Source organism: Aedes aegypti, chromosome 1 (genome assembly GCF_002204515.2).
Source record: "Aedes aegypti strain LVP_AGWG chromosome 1, AaegL5.0 Primary Assembly, whole genome shotgun sequence".
Classification (NCBI taxonomy): Eukaryota; Metazoa; Arthropoda; class Insecta; order Diptera; family Culicidae; genus Aedes; species Aedes aegypti.
In genome coordinates this window covers 263,615,335-263,637,060 of record NC_035107.1, presented here as the reverse complement: position 1 = coordinate 263,637,060, position 21,726 = coordinate 263,615,335, and the positions used below count along the sequence as shown (strand labels likewise).

Sequence of the window (21,726 nt, the reverse complement as noted above, 5' to 3'; positions counted from 1 at the left end):
TGGGACAAATTACTCCAGGGCGTTGATACTACTTGGAGTTTTCGATTTTGATCTATGTGGAATAAGGTCAAAGTACTCTAGGGCGTTGATAAAGCCTGGAATTTTCAATCGATGTGGTGAAATTACTTTAGGGCGTTGAAACAGCTCGTAAATTTCGATTGATTTTCTACAGGGCGGTAATATGCCCTTGTTGGAAATTTTGATTGATATCTTGTGGGGCGTTAGATTGTTGTTGATTTCGCACATTATTTTTTATGTTTTCGGGTGAAAAATTCTAAAAAAAATCTGAGCAAAGCTTCTTAGTCGTCGACTAAGCGCGACTAAGCAGGACGACAGGGCTGATTCAACAATAAGTGGTCTGTTGTTCAATTATAAAAAATATGATTAATAAATTTAACTGAAGTATCATAAACTTCGATCAAAATGAATATCAATAAAATAGGCAATAGAATTTCTCTCAATTCGAACAATTTTGTAACAGACAATGCATGTAGATTGCTTCAACCTTCCCGTTTCTCACAGTGTTCAACGCTCTGCGTGAGTGACAAACGCGCGCCCAACAAGGTGAAAACTTTGATTGTTCCACATTTATGGCCAATGTAGGAAACTGGAATTCCACCCATCATCGACTATACTGCCTTCGGGGCGCTAGCGTGCAACCAGATGGAATTTCGCCCCAAAGGGAACGAATGCCAATTGCCTTTGGAGTTCGCAGCAGCAAACAGTTACCAACTAGCGCGGCGAAATGTTGATGGAGCTTTTTAAATGCTTTCGCGGGAAAATTTGCGGAAAACGGTCGCCGTAATTTCCAAACAGTAAGATGGACCCATCCCTGGGAATGCGCGCCACGGCGCAAAGTTTACCCATTTTAATTATACGCACCAAACAAAACTAATTTCTTGCCGTTTTCCCGCTTTGGTTTGTGCTCTCCGAGCCGTGTTTTGTTGCGGGCTGCAGCAGCCAGCGCCAGTATGTAGAGTAAGGTGGGGCTAAAGTTCGACCTTAGTGGAAAAATCAATATTTACAAAAAAAAACTACAAAAGTTGGAAAAAAGTACCACCCATTGAACCTTCAACATTTTTCTTCTTCTTGGCATAAACTTCTCCACTGGGACAGAGCCAGCTACTCAGCGTAGTTTTCTAAGAGCACTTCCACAGTTTTTAACTGAGAGCTTTATTTGCTAAAGTTGCCATTTTCGCATTCGTATATCGTGTGACAGGTACGATTACACTCTATGCCCAGGGAAGTCAAGGAAATTTCCATTACGAAAAGATCCTGAACCGACCGGGAATCGATCCCAGACACCTTAAGCATGGCTTTGCTTTGTAGCTCTAACCACTCGGCTAAGCAAGGCCTAAGGAACCTTCAACATATTTGCTACAATTTTGCTGAGCTATCTTGTGTGAAAATATTTACCTATTTTTAGTTCTATAAAAAATATTTTTAGTTTTATAAAAAAATATTCAAAACAAGGTTAATGGTAATGAACTCAGCAAAAGGAATTCAACGCAAAGCCAAAGAAAAACGTGAAATTTCAGCTAGGAGTCTTAACTTTCTCATATTTTTATCAATTTCTTTAATATTTGGAGTGGAAGTCTTACTTGAATAGCATTTGAACCACCATGACTTTTATAGCATTTGTATGAATTGAGTTAGAAATTTTGAAAACTTTTGCCACACTCGAAATTTTACCGCACTCTACCCTACTCATGGAAGCAACAGCTGTGCAGCAAAAGCAGCCAGAAATGCGGTTTTCACACATCATCCGGTAAACAAACTGTGTACCTAAATGGGAGTATGGAAGCGTGGTTTCCCGCAGACTGCAATGACGTACCGTTTGGGATGCTGGCTGGCTTTCCTCCACCGCCGTCTACCGTCGCCAGCACTCACACTGGAAGTCAATGTTTTGCTTCTATCTTGAGGGGAAGATGGCTCATAATGCCAGGGTAAACTCATTTTCACAGCGAAATAGTCTAGTTCCGAAAGAAACTTGAAGAATAAGTCATACATCTGATCAAATTCATTTCATATGGCTTATACAAAGATATTTAACAGCTTTTTTATAACATTAGCCATAAATCAACATTTTAGCACATTACACGGCTTTCTGGTCACTTGGAATTAGTTTACAAGAACATTGGGATAGGCTGAATCAAAGTTTTGCGGTTCAACGAACTGTTTCAAATTTTCCAATATATGATGATTCATTTTCATTTATTTAGTTAACATCTTAACAGATAACATTGAATTAACAATTTCACGCCACAATACTCGGTTTGTGGCCGCATCTCTCCATCTTCGATTCTGCCCCACGCTCAATTTTGTTCATCAGAAAAAAAAACTTTTGAGACCTGTGTTCAGGATTTCTATAGAGGACAATGGGAGACCTCTGGCGATTTTTCCTTGCAAAAATAAGTTTTCCCATAGTAAATCCCGTACAAACTTTGAAGTGCTGGCGCTAAAATATAGTTTCAACAATCAAGTTGAAATATTGCACAGTTGTTATGGGACCAGAAAGCAATCCAAAAAGTGGACTGAAGGGAGAATCTAAATTTTTCATATAACCGTGTCGCAGGCTAGTGACAGGTCTGCCACCTTTCAAATGTTCGGCCGACAATGTCCATATCATCCGCGAAGCAAACAAATTGACTGGATCTCGTACAAATCGTCCCCCGGCTGTTGAGCCCGGCTCTCCGCATAACATCTTCTAGCGCAATATTGAACAACAGGCACGAAAGTCCATCACCTTGTCGCAGTCCCCGGCGGGATCCAAACGAACTTTGACAGAAAAGTCTGAGCATTGTTCAAAGAAGAACTTAATAAATTGTGTACATCAACGAATGTGAGTGGTGAAATCTCATTGAGTGATACACCGCGATACAATTTGCGCTCAAATAAAAATAAAACTGGGTCAGAAAACACTGGGAGAAATGTAGAAAATACGCCCAAAAGTGGAATCGTAAACGAGGGTATGGTTTCATATAGATAAAATTACTAGGTATAGCTGAAGAGCCTAATAAAGATGAACTTAAGAGATCTCTCTTGGATCATAACGAAATATTGAATAATGTGAAGCACCTAAAAGTGTTGGAAATTTATTCAGTCAATGAGCTGTTCAATGCTATTATCGAAGTTGATGCTCATACATATGGTAAACTTATGGAGCGCGGAAAATTTATCTGTGAATGAGATCGTTGTCGTGTTGTCGATGACATTGATGTGCTTAGGTGTCATAAGTGTTGTGCATTCAATCATAAAGGAGCTGATTATAGTGCTAGAGGGATAACATGTCCCCGATGTGCTGGTTCTCATTCAATTCAACAATATGATTCTGTAGAGTATAAATGTGCTAACTGTATCAGAATGTTGAAATCAGGCAGGCAGGGTATCTGTGTGGATCATGCTGTCTGGAGTGAGGAATGTTCAGTGTATCGAAGAATGAAAGATAAAAAGAAAGAAAAGATAGGTTTTGAAGCATAGCAAACAAAAAGTGATATTTTGTATGCAAATTGTGCTATTGGTATTCACATTGAAGAAATAAGATTGATAATACGACAATATAATCCAAATATTTGTGTCATTACTGAGACTCACTTGACAGATAAACATAATGTGAATTTGTTCGATATAAAGGGATATGATAAGACCAATTGCTTGTCTAATTCGAGCCATACTGGTGGAGTGACATTTTATGTAAAAAAATAATATTAAATGGATTGTGCATTCTAATGAATCGTGTAGTGGAAATTGGTTTTTGATCATTTATGTATCTGTTGGAGTTATGAAAGGTATGTATGGTGGTTTATATCATTCACTTAATGCTAATGATGCAACGTTTCTCATGTACCTTGAAGAGGAATGGTTGCCCAGGGTACTTGAACATAATGGATGAATCACAGTCATTGATGACTTCAACATCAACTGGTTAGAACAGTGGTTCTCAACCTTTTCGGTGCTGCGACCCCCTTTGAAGTTTTATAAACGTCTCGCGGACCCTCAATCAAATGCAAAAATTCTGCTATTTTCCTTTGGAGGAGTTTACTAATAATTGCTAGGAATGTAGATTTCTGACTACTAGTATATTTTCAAAAGTATGACAAGGAACAATGTTGTCAAAGTCCAACAAAAAAATAATGCAGGGCAAGTAGGATAAACCCTTTGGGAGCCCTAAATTCATTCACTTTAACATTGTGGATTTTTCTCCATCCAAAGGTCTGAAACTCTGCAGTACATCGCATTTATGTCCGGTTTTAGAATAGAGTAAAGAAATACTTGGGACAACAAAGATTAAGATGGTCAATTTTCCTAGGCTGAAATTTTGCAATTGAAATGCTTCTTCAAAATAACGCATTTTAGCCCAAATATGAGCTCAATAGCTTTCAAAATATCCTGCCGACGTGAAACAAAAGTGCAAAGAATAATATACATTCTTCAAATTCCAAATCCCACTAGCTTCTCAACCAGGGTGTCGACTTAATTTTGAAAATAAAATTCCCTGACTTTCCAGTCGTTTTCCAGAAAATTTACAGGCCAACATGGATTCGTATTAATAAAGCGGTAAAAGCTGAGTAGAAGCTAAGTAAATTCTGAATCATCTACTGATCATATTGAAATCTTCAAGCGCAAAAGTAACTTTTAAAATTGTAGAAAACGATGTATTTGGATATTGAACTACCTTAGACATAATTTCACAAGTTTCAGGCATAAAGGACAATTTTGGACACTTTCCGCAAGCAGATCATACCATTTTTCATACATAAGACGTCACTCTATTAAGACCATTACCATGCTTTTTTTATTGGAAGAACATTATTCCTGAATTTCAGGTGAAATTACAGCCATTATCAAAGAACTTTCTTTGAAAAATTCATCAAGGAATTCAACAAAAAATTATCAGAAATTCCAATTCAAAATCTTAAATGTATTTTCCGAATATTCCTCCAATACTTGTTTCTCCAGGAACTCCTTCAATATTTCTCTCAGAACCTCCTCAAATGTTTTATCCAATGACTTCAATATCGAAAATTATGTTTTAAGAACTCTTACGCTTTTCTTCTATAAACTAGTCCAAAGATTTTTAACTAGCTTAAGAATTTTATAATTACACCTCTAGTAGGCGAATTCCGGCGCGTATTTTCTTTGAAAGAATGAAAATCTTCTTTCTGGTGAATAATGGAAAAAAGTTTCTTCTCTTTGAAGAAATTGTTCACCGGAATTCACCTACAGGAATCTCTAAAAAATATTAAAGAATTTATTTCAGTCATGATTTTTTTTTTTCCTAGAAATTAATTTAGAATCCATAGGAATATTACAGAAATACTTCAAAAACATGTTTAGGGATCACAAAGACACTTTTTCCAAAATGTATTCATTTTTTCTTAAAATTCTTCACCATGATTCTGATGTGATTTTTTTTAAATTCAAGCAACCGTTCTCCCCAGAAATTTATCTAAATATTTTAACGGAATGAATTCTGGAATTGAATAACGCGCTAATATTAAGTTTTCAGAAGTTCATTTTAATGTGTCGTGCCTCCAACAATCCTCGACTTGACTACGCTAAGAATGAGTATTCAATGAGTATCTTCCAAGTACTTTTTTCGGGGGTTTGTGCTAACGTAAAAACTTCATGTACACTCACAGAACGCGATACGAGAACGTAAATAACACATATTGTTATTACAAACAATTCAAAAATAATTTAAATTTACCTTTTTATTCGACCGACTTCAAGCTCGGTCTAGCCCAACTACGGGAAGATGTCCGACTAACCTTCCAAGTAATCTCACAAATCAAAGGATTATCGAGCAGATTCCTTCAAATTAATTTCCTGAAAGTTCTGCTTCCATGGATTTTATGGATTCACAAAGATATCTTAGATAATGATCTTTATATTTTTTGGCGAACTTTCTGTATATTCTCAGAACAAAAAACAAACTGGACATATCTGTAGGTAAGCTCCTGAATAAAATCCTTAAGTAACGCTTAGAATTCACGATATTTCCATAAAATCCTGGAAAATTGAAATTGAAATAGATAGAAAAATGGACAAATATCAATATTAGAGCACTTTGCGGTATTATCTTTATTGTTTCCAGAAACGACATGATAAAAATGTGAATGCTCTTGAGATTTTAAAATATGGTTTTCATCTTCATGATTTGATGAATTTCCTTAAGATTTTGAAGAGAAGACAATGATTTGATCTATCAAAATTTAGAACTAAATATTAATAAAGCAAGCTACACCAACTTTGAAGAAATTGTTCAGAGAGCACTGTTGATGCTTTTCATTTAAGAAAATTTTGGATTCTAAGAACAAGTATAGATAGTAAAGTATAGCTCACTCTTATATGCATATAAGCATCTTCTCAATTAACTTGTTTGATGTTGTAGTATTGAATATTTTTCCCTGACCTTTAGTGAAATTCCCTGACATTCCCTGACTTTCCAGATTTTTCCAGGTAGTCGACACCCTGTCAAGAAAAATATAGAGCCCTGTTTTAATTTTAGTACCCCAATAATAGAAACAACCCCAGTGTTAAAAACTTGAGCCCCTGTGGAGTTTTTGTCGACTAAGTGAACGTCAAACATGATCAAAAGTGTCAAGGTTCAAATTTGAACCCATTTTTTCAAAACATTAAAGAATAAATATGATATAGCTGTTATTTGCAAAAATTGTAACAAGAACACGCTCTACCGTGTTATTAAATAAAAATAAGTTTCTATCAAAATTTTAGGACTCTATTGAAGATTTCATCAGAGATCGTCAGCTCTGGATAATCTGCATTGAATATATTAAGAGACTCGCTAATGGGCTTCTATGCTCTGCTATATTCTGCAGTGGGGAGAATTTGTCAAAAGTTTCGCCAGGAAATCTTTGAAAGCAAGCGGATATCTATCCGTAAGGAATCTTCGCAGAAATCTACCGAAGATCACTGTGACAAAAATCGATCGAAAATTTTACTTGAAAACTTAATGAAAAATTCACAAGACTTCCGCGAATGGTTTTTGTAAAAGCTGTTAAAAAATTGCTTTATTCACTACTTCCAATAACCAACAAAGTTCTGAGAAATTTTTGGAGGATCTTGCCAGGAAGCTGGCAAAATCCGCCAAGATTTAAACTATTTTCAAGTCCACACTGAATTGAACTGGAACGGATCAGCATTAAGTAATGATTTCTGGCTTGCTATGTAAGCCGACTGAATGACATTGAAGGTAATTTCCCAGTATTATCACAATTGAAGGAAACAAAAAAGGTTAAGGTTTAAAAATATTTGAAAGACGCCAAATTTACAACTGGGTAATAAGACAGCGTACATTTATTACGTAATGCTAAAATTGGAAATTTATAATCTTCTTCCGTAACGCTTTTTGTATGAAAAATTTCAATTTTTTGTATGAGCCATAACGCTTGAGCCTACTCCTTCTCTCCCCTAGAGAGTTACGTAACTTGTGGACGGTGCCTAATATATTACGAACAGATCCTTTTATCAAGAAAACCGACACTTATTCTCAATGGCTTTACGGACCCCCTGAGAGCTCGTCACGGCCCCCTAGGGGTCCGCGGACCACCGGTTGAGAAACCCTGGGTTAGAAAATATGATAGAAGAGAACTTAAACTCATTATCACTGCATCAGTTTATAAGTTTTTCTACAAGAGTAAACCATAGAAGTAGTACAATGATTGACCCACAGACAAACAGACGTAACACTTAGAACAAATTTCGATGAAAATCATAGTCGCGAGAACATATACGCCCAATGCTAAAATCGGTGTGTTTGGCCGATCGGCCAACAGGTGGCGGTAGTGTGTAAACGTCAAACACGAACAAAAACGCCGCGAGCGCTGCGGGTGGTGTGTTGGCCACCTACAATTTATTCAAATCGACCGTTAAAAAGGTGGTCGATGGACATCGATGAGAGTGTGACGTCTGTTTGTCTGTGATTGACCTTTTGTTTGGTAATTACTAAGCTACAAGTGACGGAATAATCGGCAGACAAAATATCTGACCATGCAACAATAAGTGTTTTAGTGAGTAGTGTAGCTGACAAATCGACACCTACTAGAACTAAAATCAGAAGTTGGAAAAAATATTCTAAGGTACGTTTGCAATCCGAGCTCCGTTGGAAATTGAGAGATTTTCATCAATGTAGTAGTGTTGACGAGTCTGCAAACATGTTGGCTGAAGCGTTAGAAGTTACTGTAAATAATATGGTAGAGCTGAAAAAGATTACTGTTACTGAGACAGCACCGTGGTACACGAGTTCACTACATGGGATGAAATTGTGTAAGGACGAAGCTCATTTTGAATTTAGATCATCGCGTAGTCAAGAAGATTGGAAAGAATACCAGAGAAAAAGAAATAATTATATCAATGCAATTCGTGATGCTGAGAAGACGGCTATACAACAGGAGCTAAGAGCAAGTCAAAGTGACTCTAAAAAGTTATGGAAATCTTTGAAAAAGTTAATTAACCCAGCTAAAGGCGGTGACAAAGCAAAAGCTGATAAATAAAATTAATACTTTATTGATAGTGTCAAAAAGATTCACGACAGTATTCTAGAGTGTGGATCAAGTGATACTGGAAACGTCAGTCTAAATCCAAATTCTACTTTCAAACCAATCGATATGTAACAATTGATAATGAGAAACACAGTACCATATCTGAAAAAAAATGTGGTGGAATCAATAACGTCAGTACATCAGTATAATTTGATGCATTCGAAGCAATCAAACATGAGTTTCTCGTGCTCATTAACAAATCCCTTAGCAGAGTAGAGTTCCAATCTGGATGGAAAAAATCATTAGTTGTATCACTGCCAAAAGTTCCCAATTCTCAAAAACCCGAGGACAGAAGACCACTTTGAATCACGTTACCCTATATGTTGTGAACCACCATTCGTCCGATTAGGTGAAAATGTTGCTATGGCTGCAATGCTCTTTAACGCAAAGTTTGAAATAAAGCTTGCAGATCTGAGCACAAAGTCGGGCAGAGTTGGCTGTCATCGCTTTCGTGTGGTCGTCGCAGTGGTACCCGATTGGAGAAGGAAGTCTGCGATAGCTAACGGATCGCCTTATCTGAAGCGAACCTAGATGAACCAGTTTGTTGGCAATGTTGGCACACAGGAAGTCAACGACAGTTTTGGTTCATAAACATGGAATGGTGAGGATGGCATGTTTTGTGAAAAGATAGCATCTTCTGATAGTTGATGATAAATGGTAAAGGTTACATGTAAGACATCGCAACACGAATAAAATTTTCTACATACAGAGTTGTCCTGGCAATCACAAATTTGAACAGCATATGGGTTGCTCTAGATCAGTGATTTCCAAAGTGGCTAAATTTTGAAACCAAAGAGGGTTCCATGAGGTGATTTTCAGCGCCGAGGGGGAATACTTTGTAAAACAAATATGGGGGCAATAAAGCTAGAAAGGGGACGAAAGATCTAGAATGGGAGCAACTGAGAACAGCTACTGTTAACGTTTGAAAGACACACTCAAGAGAAAGTAATTTTGTAACACATCTTTGGGAAGAATGATTTCTACAACAAGAAATTTCAACTGTATTTGTTTTTTCTTTAAGCAGGCTCATTTTCAAATTATAAAATTATTAATTTCAAAGAAATGAGATTTGCAATATAAGTATTTCAGGTAAGTATCGATATAAGAAGTTCATAATCAGAGTCAATAAAAACTGTTTTTTTTTTTGTGAGTACGTTGCCAGTTTTTAAGGAAATTGCCATCAGGCGTTTAATGTGGTTTGCTCTATGATTCACCGAACTGAATCACAAAATTTACTGACTTTTAAGCCGGTCGTCAGACTTGTGTGACTTGAATCCGACTCAGTGACCTCATACTAAATGTGTAACATATATGTTTTTTTAAATTCTTTTAAATTTGTATCAAAATAACATTCCAAAAAAATCTAATTTCGATGAAAATGTATTGTTTATTGCAATGTTAAGGTAAATATTCTGAGCTGATTGATAATTGGAGACATTTAAATAAAAGTCTGCAACAGAGAGCTAACTGACAATTATCCCGATGAAGGTTAATAGTGAGAATGATAATTGATTAAATATTAGGGGAGAGTTGGCAGCACTGCTATGCTGCAGTCGTGGTTGTATTTCGTTTCAAACAATTTATTGAAAAATTGGTGTTTTTTGTACGAATATATTCCGGTTGTTAGTGTGATATTGCTGCTAAAGATGGACATTTTCATGGTGAATGGAAGAATTAGTGCGTTGAGTGGTTTATTCAGCCAAGGGTGTGATTTTGGAAGTTCGGGATTTGCGGCCGAAAAAAATGATTTCATTTCATGTTGTTGCGTGCACGCTCAAAAAAGAATTCTGGAAAACGTGAACTGTCAAAAATACACCATGAACTACCACAAATGGTCACATAAACATGATCTAGTTCACGGTGTATTTTTGTTGTTGACGAGTTCACGTCTGCTGTTCACGGATACGAGAACGGATTTTTTTCTGTGTGTGCGGTGTTATGTTTGTCGTAGTGTGCTACTGGATGCAACTGAGGAGATTGCTCATATGATGATCGTATCACCAATGCACCAGAAGCGAATAAGGTTGTGTTATAATGTGATGGATGATGACAGCGACATTGACGAGATCGGCATGAGCTCCAAAGCTAAGTATCTTGCAAATATTTTGTAATAGACAAGTGACCGCCGTGAAGTTGGAATTTTCTGATAGGAGATCACAATATTTGGGGAATTGTAATGCAGTGTTATAACATGGATAACGGTAGTGATGCCATGTAGTGCATGCATAACGGTTGAACAAAAAGCGCTAGGGTAAAAGCACTATATTTCGACCCATGAAACCAGCATAGGAGTGGAAAACTTCTAAAAATCCTGCACAAAATCATAAACTAATATTCAAATTTGACAATCGAATAAAAAAACCTAATATATATTCATATATAACTTCTATCAGGTGATATTTCATTGTTTTTTTGTAATTTTTAGGGATAAATGACTTTATCATATTGTGCTATTTTTCGACCCATTGTTTTATTTTTTGACCCATGCATGTGCTAATTTTCGACCTGTACCAAATTGAAACAATATAATCGGTATGTTGCCTGAGGAAAATACTGTTTTAAGAAATTTTTATCAAGTTTGTGCTTATCTGAAGGGAATGAATTTACTTTTTCTCTTTTTGAGAGCACTTGTAAAGGCAATGTGGGAAGTTTTAAACATTAATATATGTGCGAAAATTATTAATTTGTTATTGAATATTCTTCGATTATTTTCTTCTTTTTTAAATAATTATAAATAAATCGAATATTTTGTTTTGTGGTATTGTGTGATTAAATTGTGGCCTACGATATCATGATTCATAGCAACCTGTATGACAAAGGAAAACCAACATTCATGGACAATAATCGATTTTTCTACTACTGAAACGATTTTAAGTGGAACAAACTACATGACATTCTATTGTTGCGATAGGATGTAGTACAGCAATAGGATATTTGCATTTAATCATGTAACACCATTTTGTTTAAAACATTTATTTCATTTTATTATTTAGTAGTTTAAATAAAAAACTGAAATTCTATTTCTAGCACTTGACTTAGACTGGTTTCTTAGGCTTTTACTTTTTTTTTTTTCAAATTTTGCTTGATTCGTTTTGCTTCACTGTGTTCTTGTTTCTTTATTTTGGATTCTCTCCTCCGCTCCATCCATCTTGATCTACCAATTCACCTCGAGGATGTTTCTTTAAAAAATAGTTAGGCCTTTCAGCAGTATCAAGGAATCCTTTAACATACTACGATATTGAGTCACGTTTCACTGGCCATCTCCGTCGCTGCCTGCGGAATGTGTGAATCAAATTCAGTCTTCTCCTCCATTGTGGCCTGTCCAGGACGAAAAACGGACTGCAAATTTTAAATTGAATACATGAAATTTCGGAATTCCATAACCGAGTTCTTGTTGACTATCTTTGATGCTGCTTGTTGGATGTCGGTATCTGCGTTGACTTGCCTGTACTGTTCTGGGCGCTGTAATATGTTAATCCATATACTATTGATGAAATTGAACCGGGATCAGTATATTTCTCACCATTTTGGTTAAGAGCCGTTGAAGCAAGCAATTTATTTCTAAAAAAGAGGCACAACCGTTATGAACGATGTTTACTTTTGATGAAGGGTCGAAAACTAAAACACATCACCTGCTGAAATCATGGCATGCTTTTTCGACCGGTCGAAAATTGAAACCTGGTGTTTCAATTTTCGAACAATTTCAAACGCGTAATAAAATTTATTTCCGCTTATAGATGCACTTAATTCAATACAATATACCTTAATTTGATCTCTTTTCATCTGACTTTATCTATTGGGCATCACTTTGATCAGATTTCATACTGATTTGAGCCTTTTTCAAATTTGTCGATTTTTCATCAATGGAAGAAAAAAGGACTGATTCAGACACCGAAAAATCAGATCATTCAATTTACAATCAAAACTTAGTTATATAAATGCAATTTTTGTTGGATCATGACAGGTATAACAGTAATGGCATGTTCCATTGATTTATAAATGTTTTAAAATTTTAAATAGTAGTTTAAATAATGTTTGTTCTATCAATGGGTCGAAAATAAGCACTGGGTCGAAAATTAGATCCTTTACCCTACACTGAAATGAATTTTATTGTAGAAAGTACTGAATCCATGGTAGAATTAAGAACTGCACCAACGATTTTCAACCAACTACAGGGTGATTACTATATCCTGTCAGTAAAATAAGTAATCATAGAAAAAAATGGTTAAATGAATTTTAATTACCAGTGCATATCCAGTTTAGGACATCTATAACATTTGTCTTTGCTATGCATAGATAACAAATTAATATTTTTACCTCAATTTCCAGTCACAAGCATTGTTTCAGAAGCATTACAGTTAACACGCACGTTATTCAAAAGCATATATTTTAACCAAAAAATACATATTTTTTTCGCTAAAATTTTCCATAATCAGTCTTATTCTAATCCCTAGTAAGTCTAAATTGTCTAAATTGTGGTAAACAGCATGTTCAATCAGGCAATTTTTTCAGCGAAGTTTAGTCAAAAATACATATCTGTGGAAAACGTGCGTGCCAGGTGCAATGCCTTTAAAACAACACATATGACTAAAAACCAAGGTAAATGAAAAAAGATTTAATCTTTACTTTGTCAAAACAAACTTTATAGATGTGCAAAACAGGATGAACACTGGAAATTAAAATTCATACATACATCGTTTATCTACGAACATTTACTTTACTGACAGGAATTAGTAATCACCCTGTACATTAATCTGTTAACTCTACCAAAACATAGTCAACATCACTACACAAAAAAAAATCTTCTGTTAATTTAACCAGAATTGTAGTATTTATGACTAGAAACATTCTAGATTTGAGAAGTTTAGCATCATACTTTTAACCACACTGTGTTGTACGGTGGGTGTCACGGATTGAAATACAATGCTTTGTAGTAGATGCTACTATAGAAATAGTCAAATTTACTGCACTGCACAGTGATTTTCACCAGATTATAGTAAACTTAACAGATTTTTGTAGTCGGTTGAAAATCGTTGGTGCAGTGCTTAATTCTACCATGGATTCGGTAGATTATACAAGAAAATTTGTTTGCGTGTAGGATTATAATATGAAATGTTTCAAGTATGCGTTACAGATGATGCTGCCACAGTGATAAATTACGACTCATTACTAATTTTTGTAAAGGAAAATAACTGGGTAGATTCATCTGTTTGTTTCGAAAAAAAAAATTCACGTTGCTAGAAATCATTTCTTTGATTTTTTTGTAATATATTTTTGAATTTTGTTTGTGTTACGAAGGCCCAAGCTCGTGTTCGTTTCCGGCGCAGTACCGCTGTGTTTTATTTTTGATTTTCGTTCACTGTCGTATTTGATTTTGTGCGTTCTCGGAGTATTTTTTTCTACGAAAGTGGAATCGCATCAGTAGTTTGTGGTATTTTGATTCCGTTGCATGCTCCTGTGGGGTGAGCGACGGAATCAATCGTGTCCGGTCCGCGTTGTTCTAAAGCAAAAAGATATTTGTTTTCGATCGTGGATGGACTTCCAACTGGTGAGATCATTTCATGTTCATGATAGGGCAAATGTACCATTTGCACTTTAAGGAAAACTGCTAAAACATTTATTTTCCCTGCAAAAAGCCTTGCACCAATAATAGGAACACTGTTCCTTTAGTGAAGGTATGTTTTAAGAATTATTCCTTCAGTTGCGCAAACCATTGATTTCTTATGGACCCTCTACTATGAGTACTGATGCACCACTATAGGCACTATAGGTGCAAGGAAATATGAAACGTATTTTAATCATGACAACGATGGGAATGTTACTTAAATGAATTGATTAACAAAATATGAACGGATCATCGCTGTAAGCGTCGACATATTCTCTTGTACACTAACATAAAAAAACCCATACCTTTCGTTTTACCTAATTTTTATTATAATAGAAAATATCCTTTGGAAGGTTCGACGCTGGGAGTGTTGACGTACTGTTTATGCACGTTGTCTTTAGAGTACTGATAGGTGATTTTTTAAACTGAGGTTGCATAAATCACATCACTTAGCAAGGTGAATCCTGATCATGTAGCTATGATCCCTTCCCACTAACAAAACTCCTTCCCATGACAACCATGGAGATGCAGAGGCGATCTCGGTCTCTAGTAACAATGGATGTCACACTAACATTTCTTCCCTTCCCCGATGACCGTAGGGACGTAGCCGGCGCCGTTATTGACTTTTGTTTGTGTTTGGAGTTCTCGAAAGTGTACATTGAAGATAGAAAGCTACTCCCAAGCTACTTCTGTTGGTTCCTTGTGCAACTTCGATTATTCTGGTCAATCACGGAGTAGCAACTACGAATTGTACGGTCATCTATGCTTATTATGTTTAGAATGATAATTGATTAAGTATTACTGTTTACCTCAACTTTCCATGGAAGGTTCTCAGTGTTGTATCAAAAATTTCAACCTGATGTGAGAAACGCTGTTCCTGAGATGATTACTTTAGACAACTCAAATGCCATCCAGTGTGAAGTCAAGAATTTTTCAGAAATGCAATTTGGTCTTCAAGTGATTTGTCTTTTGCTGGGAACAGTTCCAAAAATATCGAGTGAATATCCCATCAATAATGGACTTTCGAAAGCTCCTTCCATTCTTTCACTCCACAGCGATTGCCATCGTATCGAAAAGAAAGAACCGTCAGCAAAGCCAACAACAACAGTAGTTAGTCTTTCAACGAGTACAATTATTCACACTCCACTTTCTATCTTGCCGCTGGCGAAGCCCTGTCGTCATCTACCCGATAGTTCCGCTGCAACCGGAGGAACCTCTCGTTCTTCAATACCCCCATTTTGAACGGATACTGACCATAACAAAAAAAAATCACCCATCCCCACCCAATCACCCAGTTTCCACCTCCGCACGTGCATGACCCAATCGATGGGGACCCAGCCGAGCCGAGCGGAGATTGTCCAGCTTCAATAGCTTCCGCACATAACCTTCTTTTTTATTGCTCGACACCATGGTGCTAACCTTAGGCCAAAACCGAGATAAAAATTGGCTTGATTTTCTTTCACTCACCCTGTTATAAGTCAATTATGATCTCAAGCATGTGAAAACATAAATTTTAAGAATATACCATACATATAGCACTTATTACTGCAACTTATATAGAAACCTAGATGTAAACTCAAAAGAGATCCATTTTTTGTTTATCAAAATGACCGCCTGAATACAGCACGTGGTGGAGCTGCTGTCATCATTCATGGACGTATGAAACAGTAACCTTTATCGTCATTTGAAACCGAAGTTTTGGAAACTTTTGGTATTTCTGTTGAAACAAAGCTTGATAAATATTCATTTATGACTGCCTGATTGCCTTTTCGATGAACTGGACAGCAAGTTAAGCTTCTTGAAAAAAGGACTTGCGGAAATTGGCTCGCAATAATTCATTTTTTTGTAATTGGCGACTTCAATGTAAAACGTCGCTCATCCAATAATTCGCAAAGCAATTCCGACGGCAAAATTTTATATGAAGAGTGCTCAATACTCAATTCAATACCCTGATTTTTCTTGTTTTTTTTTCTTCTAGAAACCCTTTTACTATTGATTTGGTCTTCAGCTTCGCTTTCGATTATCTAAGAGCTTACTGGAATACATATGAAACATACATCGATAGCAATGTTGATGTTTGAACAATTCTTTCGAAACTTTAACAAATCCCATTGTTAGGGCAAGGGACATTCTGATATCAACATGTGAAGTTAAATTTGACTCCGTGATTATAGATGATGATCTTCAATTCCTTATTCGTCTTGAATGCGTGAGAAGAAGGCAATTTCAACACAGCCGCGATCCTGCCATGAACATTATATGGCAGAATTTGGGAACCGAAAAAATCTCGTGACTGTTGTAAATATTCAAAACATAATTTATTTGACAATTTGCGGTAGTATTGTTCATCAAATTTTGTATGATACCATTTATGACCGCTTCGTAGAACAAATGATACCATTGTGCATCGAAGTTTGCTCCCAGCCCAACAACCGGGAAGCGGGTAATAATAGATGAACAAATCGCTCTCGAAACCCCCCTCAACCTAATACAATCGTCCGGTGGACGTGGACTGATCTTTTCACCTTTGATTCGCTTATGCTTCCGTGGCCAGGAGGGGGACGATGATGATGGGGCCGAGTGGAGCCCAACCGAAAGTGTGCTCGAAGGCTAATGGCAATTTTCGCCCGTTGGGTGTGGTTTTCCTGAACCGTGGAGAAAGATGGGTGATTTTGCAATTGAAGAAAGTAAACATTAAGGCCACCCCATCGCCACGTGATGGAGATAAATAAAAAAGGGCGAGTGTAATGGTTGGAAACGATAAGCAGTGGGAATTTTGTACTTTGGCAAATAGATGTTTTGATGATTGTTTGTTCATTAGGGATTCCCAAAAATTAAATTGTCAAAAAGTTCCTTTTCAATGATAGATCATATAATGTATAATGATCAGAAGCATTATATATGAGAACACAATAAAAAAAACATCTGGAGATTGTACGTAACGGTATTATGAAAAAATGGTATTGTTGGAATGCACTAAAATAAGTGGTAAAATGACCGAAAACATATAAAATACCGTACACCCGATTCTGTTTTTGCACGGGGGATGCGTGTAAAAAAAATACCGTGCAAAAAAAATCCGTGTTATTTCGAGAAACCGTGCAAAAAAAATCCGTGTTATTTCGAGAAACCGTGCAAAAAAAATCCGTGTTATTTCGAGAAACCGTGCAAAAAAGCCGTGTAAAAAAAATCCGTGCAAAAAAAATCCGTGCAAAAACAGAATCGGGTGTACAATCATAGTTCTTGATCCTATGAACAAAGTTTGGTATGAATATATGTCTGGTCAAAGACATTTTGATAAGCGGCTCTCCATAAACAACGTGGTCATTGTCAGGATATTGAGGATCTCACTGAGTTTTTTTTATCACTTAGATGAATATGAATTGAATTCAACTTAAAAAAATTTGAACTGCTACTAGTGTTGATTAACTCACCCTCAAATCTCAATCAATACGCTCTCCCGTGAGAGCAAACTCATTAGAGAACTGCTTCGCAAAACTCACGCTTGAGATTTTGATGCAAAATCACTCAATCAACTCAAACCGTAAAAAATGATTCAGTCGCAAAACCCGTCAAAAACTCGTGAAACCCGAATGTTGTTGTTTACGTTAGAAAGCATTACTATAATTTTACCAGACTAACAAAAAAATATTGCCGTGTGTGAGTAAACTGTGGAAATATGAGACAATGAGTCAAAAAGGTGAGCCAACTCATCCATGATTTTTTGACTAGTGAGTTGCGCGATTGACAACTCACGCATGAAAAATATCAAGCATGAGTTATGAGAAATTGAGTTTTTCACAACACTGACTGCTACGGCAAATAAAATGTGAAATGTTGTTTACAAAATGTTAACAATAGATTATTAAGATTGACCAAATTAGGACGATTAGGATAACACAGAATTCTTAGATATAAGAAATTAATGTGATGTTTAAAATGACTAAACTTCTGAAAAAGGAATTAATGAAGAAGGATCAGACATGGAAAAGAAACGTATAACATACAGTATCTCAAATTCATATTCGTACAGGACATCGTTTTCACATGAAATTGGTTATAAACTATGATATGATATATGTATCTGGAATCCATGAAACCCAGGATCCGCACTGAAAAACTGAAATTCACACTGAAAACCTAGGATCTACTGTGGAATCGCAGTAATAATACTGGAAAACCCTGGATTCTCACTGGAATTCTAATATTCACAGTGGGATCGCAGAATCTACACTGGTTGCTTAGAATCAATACTGAAATCCTCGGGTCCACACTCTAATATCAGTCTCCAAACTGGAATCCCAGGATGCACACTGAAATCCCAGGATTCGTACTGGAATACCAGATTTTACACTGGAACACAGGAATCCCATAATCCACACTGGAATACCAGGATACCCACATGAATCTAAGGTTCTACACTGGAAATCTAGGATCCCTGTCAAAATCCACTGAGATTATGCGCTTAACATTACAATCCCAGGATCCACTTCGAAATCTATGATCCATGCTATAATCCCTGGATCCGCACAGGATTCCCAGGATCTACACTGAAAATCCAGGCTCTACTCTGAACTCCCGAATTAACATTTGAATCCATACTGAAATCTCAAGATGCTTAGTTTAATCTCGTTTTCAATGGATCCACACTGATGTTCCAGAATTCAGGCTGGAATCTCAGAATCCACAATTTTATTTGAAGATCCATACTGATATTCAACGATTATCATTTTAATTAAAAGATTTACACTGTTACCAACGGATTCACATTGAAATACCAAAATTCAGGCAGAAATCTCAGGATCCATACGTGTAATCTATGGTCTTGGTACCGGGAGTACCGGTACCGAAAGTACCGGTATTACCGACCAATTTTTGGTACCGAAATACTGGTACTGGAAAGCATTGAGTACCGTATTTGAGTAAATATTTCCTCAAATTTTATATTCGAAGAATCCAATACTGCATCTGTTCCAATTATCCCAGGCTTCGATACTAGATCCAGATCAATGGAGAGTAACAGTACATCACCTACCAGCGCACTTCAACCTAGCCGCGGCAAAGTTCGTCATCCAAAAACCAGTTCGTTAGCTGATTCTGCAACCATCTTTGATTCGCTAAGCGCGAGCCCTTCTACGTCGACCCTGAGCAGGGATGTGCCAGATCAATCCGAAGAGCCCCTGGTGGCAGTCCACGTGGCTTGTCTGCAACTATCGGCTCCTTTTTCCCTAAAAATCAGTTCAGTACTGCTTCTCCTCCTACCAACGCAGACCTCAACATAGAAGTAAATTCAATAGAGGTCACTACAACCGCAACTGTTCCCCTTCAAACATCGGGTGCAGATGTTGCGTACTGCTCATCGTACTGGAATCCAATAGGGACCGAATTCAACAATTACATCGCCGATTTGCAGTCACCGTAACAAACATCAACCGATTCGGATTCCTGCGTTATCTGAACGAACAAAAAACCCAGCGTTCGCAATTCAGTGGAACATATGCGGGCTCCGCTCCCATCTAAGCGAACTACAGATTCTTTTAGAAAATTCCAGCCTGCAATAGTGCGCTTACAGGAAACCAATGGCAACTACAGAAAGCTAAGCCCTAGCTATCTGAGAAAGGACTACCAGCTTCTACTTGGCCAGTGCTCTGCTCATGGAAGGTAAGGTACTGGAATTGCAAGTTAAAATTTTAGATGTGCAAAAAGATATGATTATTCTTAATAATGGATCTCATACCCGCATTGACCCAGTACCAGGGACCTCTTAAGCCTTTTTTTTTTCCTTCTAAGCAATGGGGGGATAATCTGCTTAACAAACTCCGGATCGAGGTCCAGGAGTGTGCGGTTGGGGATCATTTACTACATACAAGCAGTAAACAGGACTACACCCCGACACACTAAACCATTTCCATTGCCGCCAAACCCTTCGTCTCTCCGGGACCACTAAGAAGGCATTGCTTCGGAGAGGGGCTATTGCACATCGCATCCTCCAGGTTAGCTGCGTAGCCATGCAGCAACGAACATCGATGACACGCTTAGGGGGGTCCACCAAGGTAGCATGCTGGCGCATTGCCAGCTTCCCGGGTGGTCGACCAGAACGCCCGCGCCCAGCTGCACCGCAGGTATCAAGAACTGATACTGCGGGCTTCGCAATTTGACCTACTGAAGGCTCAGGCCCTATCAGCTAGCACCAGCTGGGATTGCTGACGAAGGGGCCTCCACCTGCCCCGAACAACCAGAGGCTCGTATCCACCCAGTAGGCCGGCGCCACGACAGCAGCGCTACCAGGATGTTCTCCCCGCGGCCACTTAATCGCTGTAAGGGTCGATTTCGACCGTAGGGCACCGGTATGACCTACGTAGCCGACTGCGAACCCTTGGACCACCTGTTGATTAGCGTCTGCACTAGTCACTTCTCGAGTCCACACGCCACCTCCTTTGGAGTTCCGAGACGATGTGGATGATAGCCGATGAAAAGGCATTCCAGCCAAACTCGTCTGCACACATCCTCTGGACCAAATTGTCCGGAGTCGTGTCCCGACCGCATGTGGCAAACATGCGGTCACGCATTGTGCGGAAACGCGGGCACACGAACAAAACGTGTTCCGCCGTTTCCTCTAAACCTGCACAAACTGGACATTCGGGAGAACCCGCATGACCGAAACGGTGTAGATACTGTCTAAAGCATCCATGGCCCGAAAGGATCTGTGTTAGGTGGAATGTTAGTTCCCCATGGCGCCTATTGACCCAGATATCTAACCTCGGAATCAACCTGTGAGTCCACACTCCCTTGGTGGAACTGTCCCACGCACGCTGCCATTTGACCATGGAGGCCAGTCTGGCAGTCCTGCGTATGCCTCTTGTGCCGCGCCTTTCGAAGCACTCTATGTCTTCCATGATAATGATACCAATAGGCATCATACCGGTGATGACACAGAGTACATCGTGTGACACGGTACGGTACGCGCTCGCAACCCTCAGGCACATTAGCCTATAAGTACTCTCTAGCTTGCTACGGTAGCTATCGGTACTCAAAGCCGTGCCCCAAGCCGGGCCACCATACTTCAGTATGGACGAGGCGACACTGGCCAGAAGCTTACGCTTACTGGCGTACACCGCAGAGCTATTGGACATCATCCGGGACAGTGCCACAATAGCTGTGGAGGCTCTCTTGCAGGCATTATCGACATGGCTACCGAAGGTAAGCTTGTAGTCGATCATCACCCCCAAGTGTTTGACGGAGCGCTTCGAAGTGATTGTGCAGTCGCCTACACTGATCACCGCTTGCTGCACCGACTTTCGGTTGTTGACAACAACAGCCTCAGTTTTGTGGTGAGACAATTCATCCACTCCTCCACAATTGCGATCGAGTGGGCTGCACTCAATTCCACTTCTTCGATCGATTCACCGTAGACCTCCAGCGTAATATCGTCGGCAAAGCCAACGATGACCACACCCGCCGGGAATTTTAATCTCAACACCTCGTCGTACATGACATTCCATAACACCGGACCCAGGATGGAACCTTGCGGGACTCCTGAGGTTATGTGAAAGCACT

General features: G+C 38.2%; 1 protein-coding gene across 1 annotated transcript in view; it reads left to right on the top strand.

The window, feature by feature from the left end:
* Positions 1-15,284, top strand: part of LOC110674334 (cylicin-2-like) — a 51,526-nt gene extending 36,242 nt beyond the window's left edge. Inside the window, exon 3 of the mRNA XM_021838628.1 lies at positions 15,225-15,284. Coding sequence (XP_021694320.1) covers positions 15,225-15,284 — 60 coding nt within the window. The remainder of the gene's footprint in view (positions 1-15,224) is intronic.
* The last annotated feature ends 6,442 nt before the right edge of the window (positions 15,285-21,726 follow it).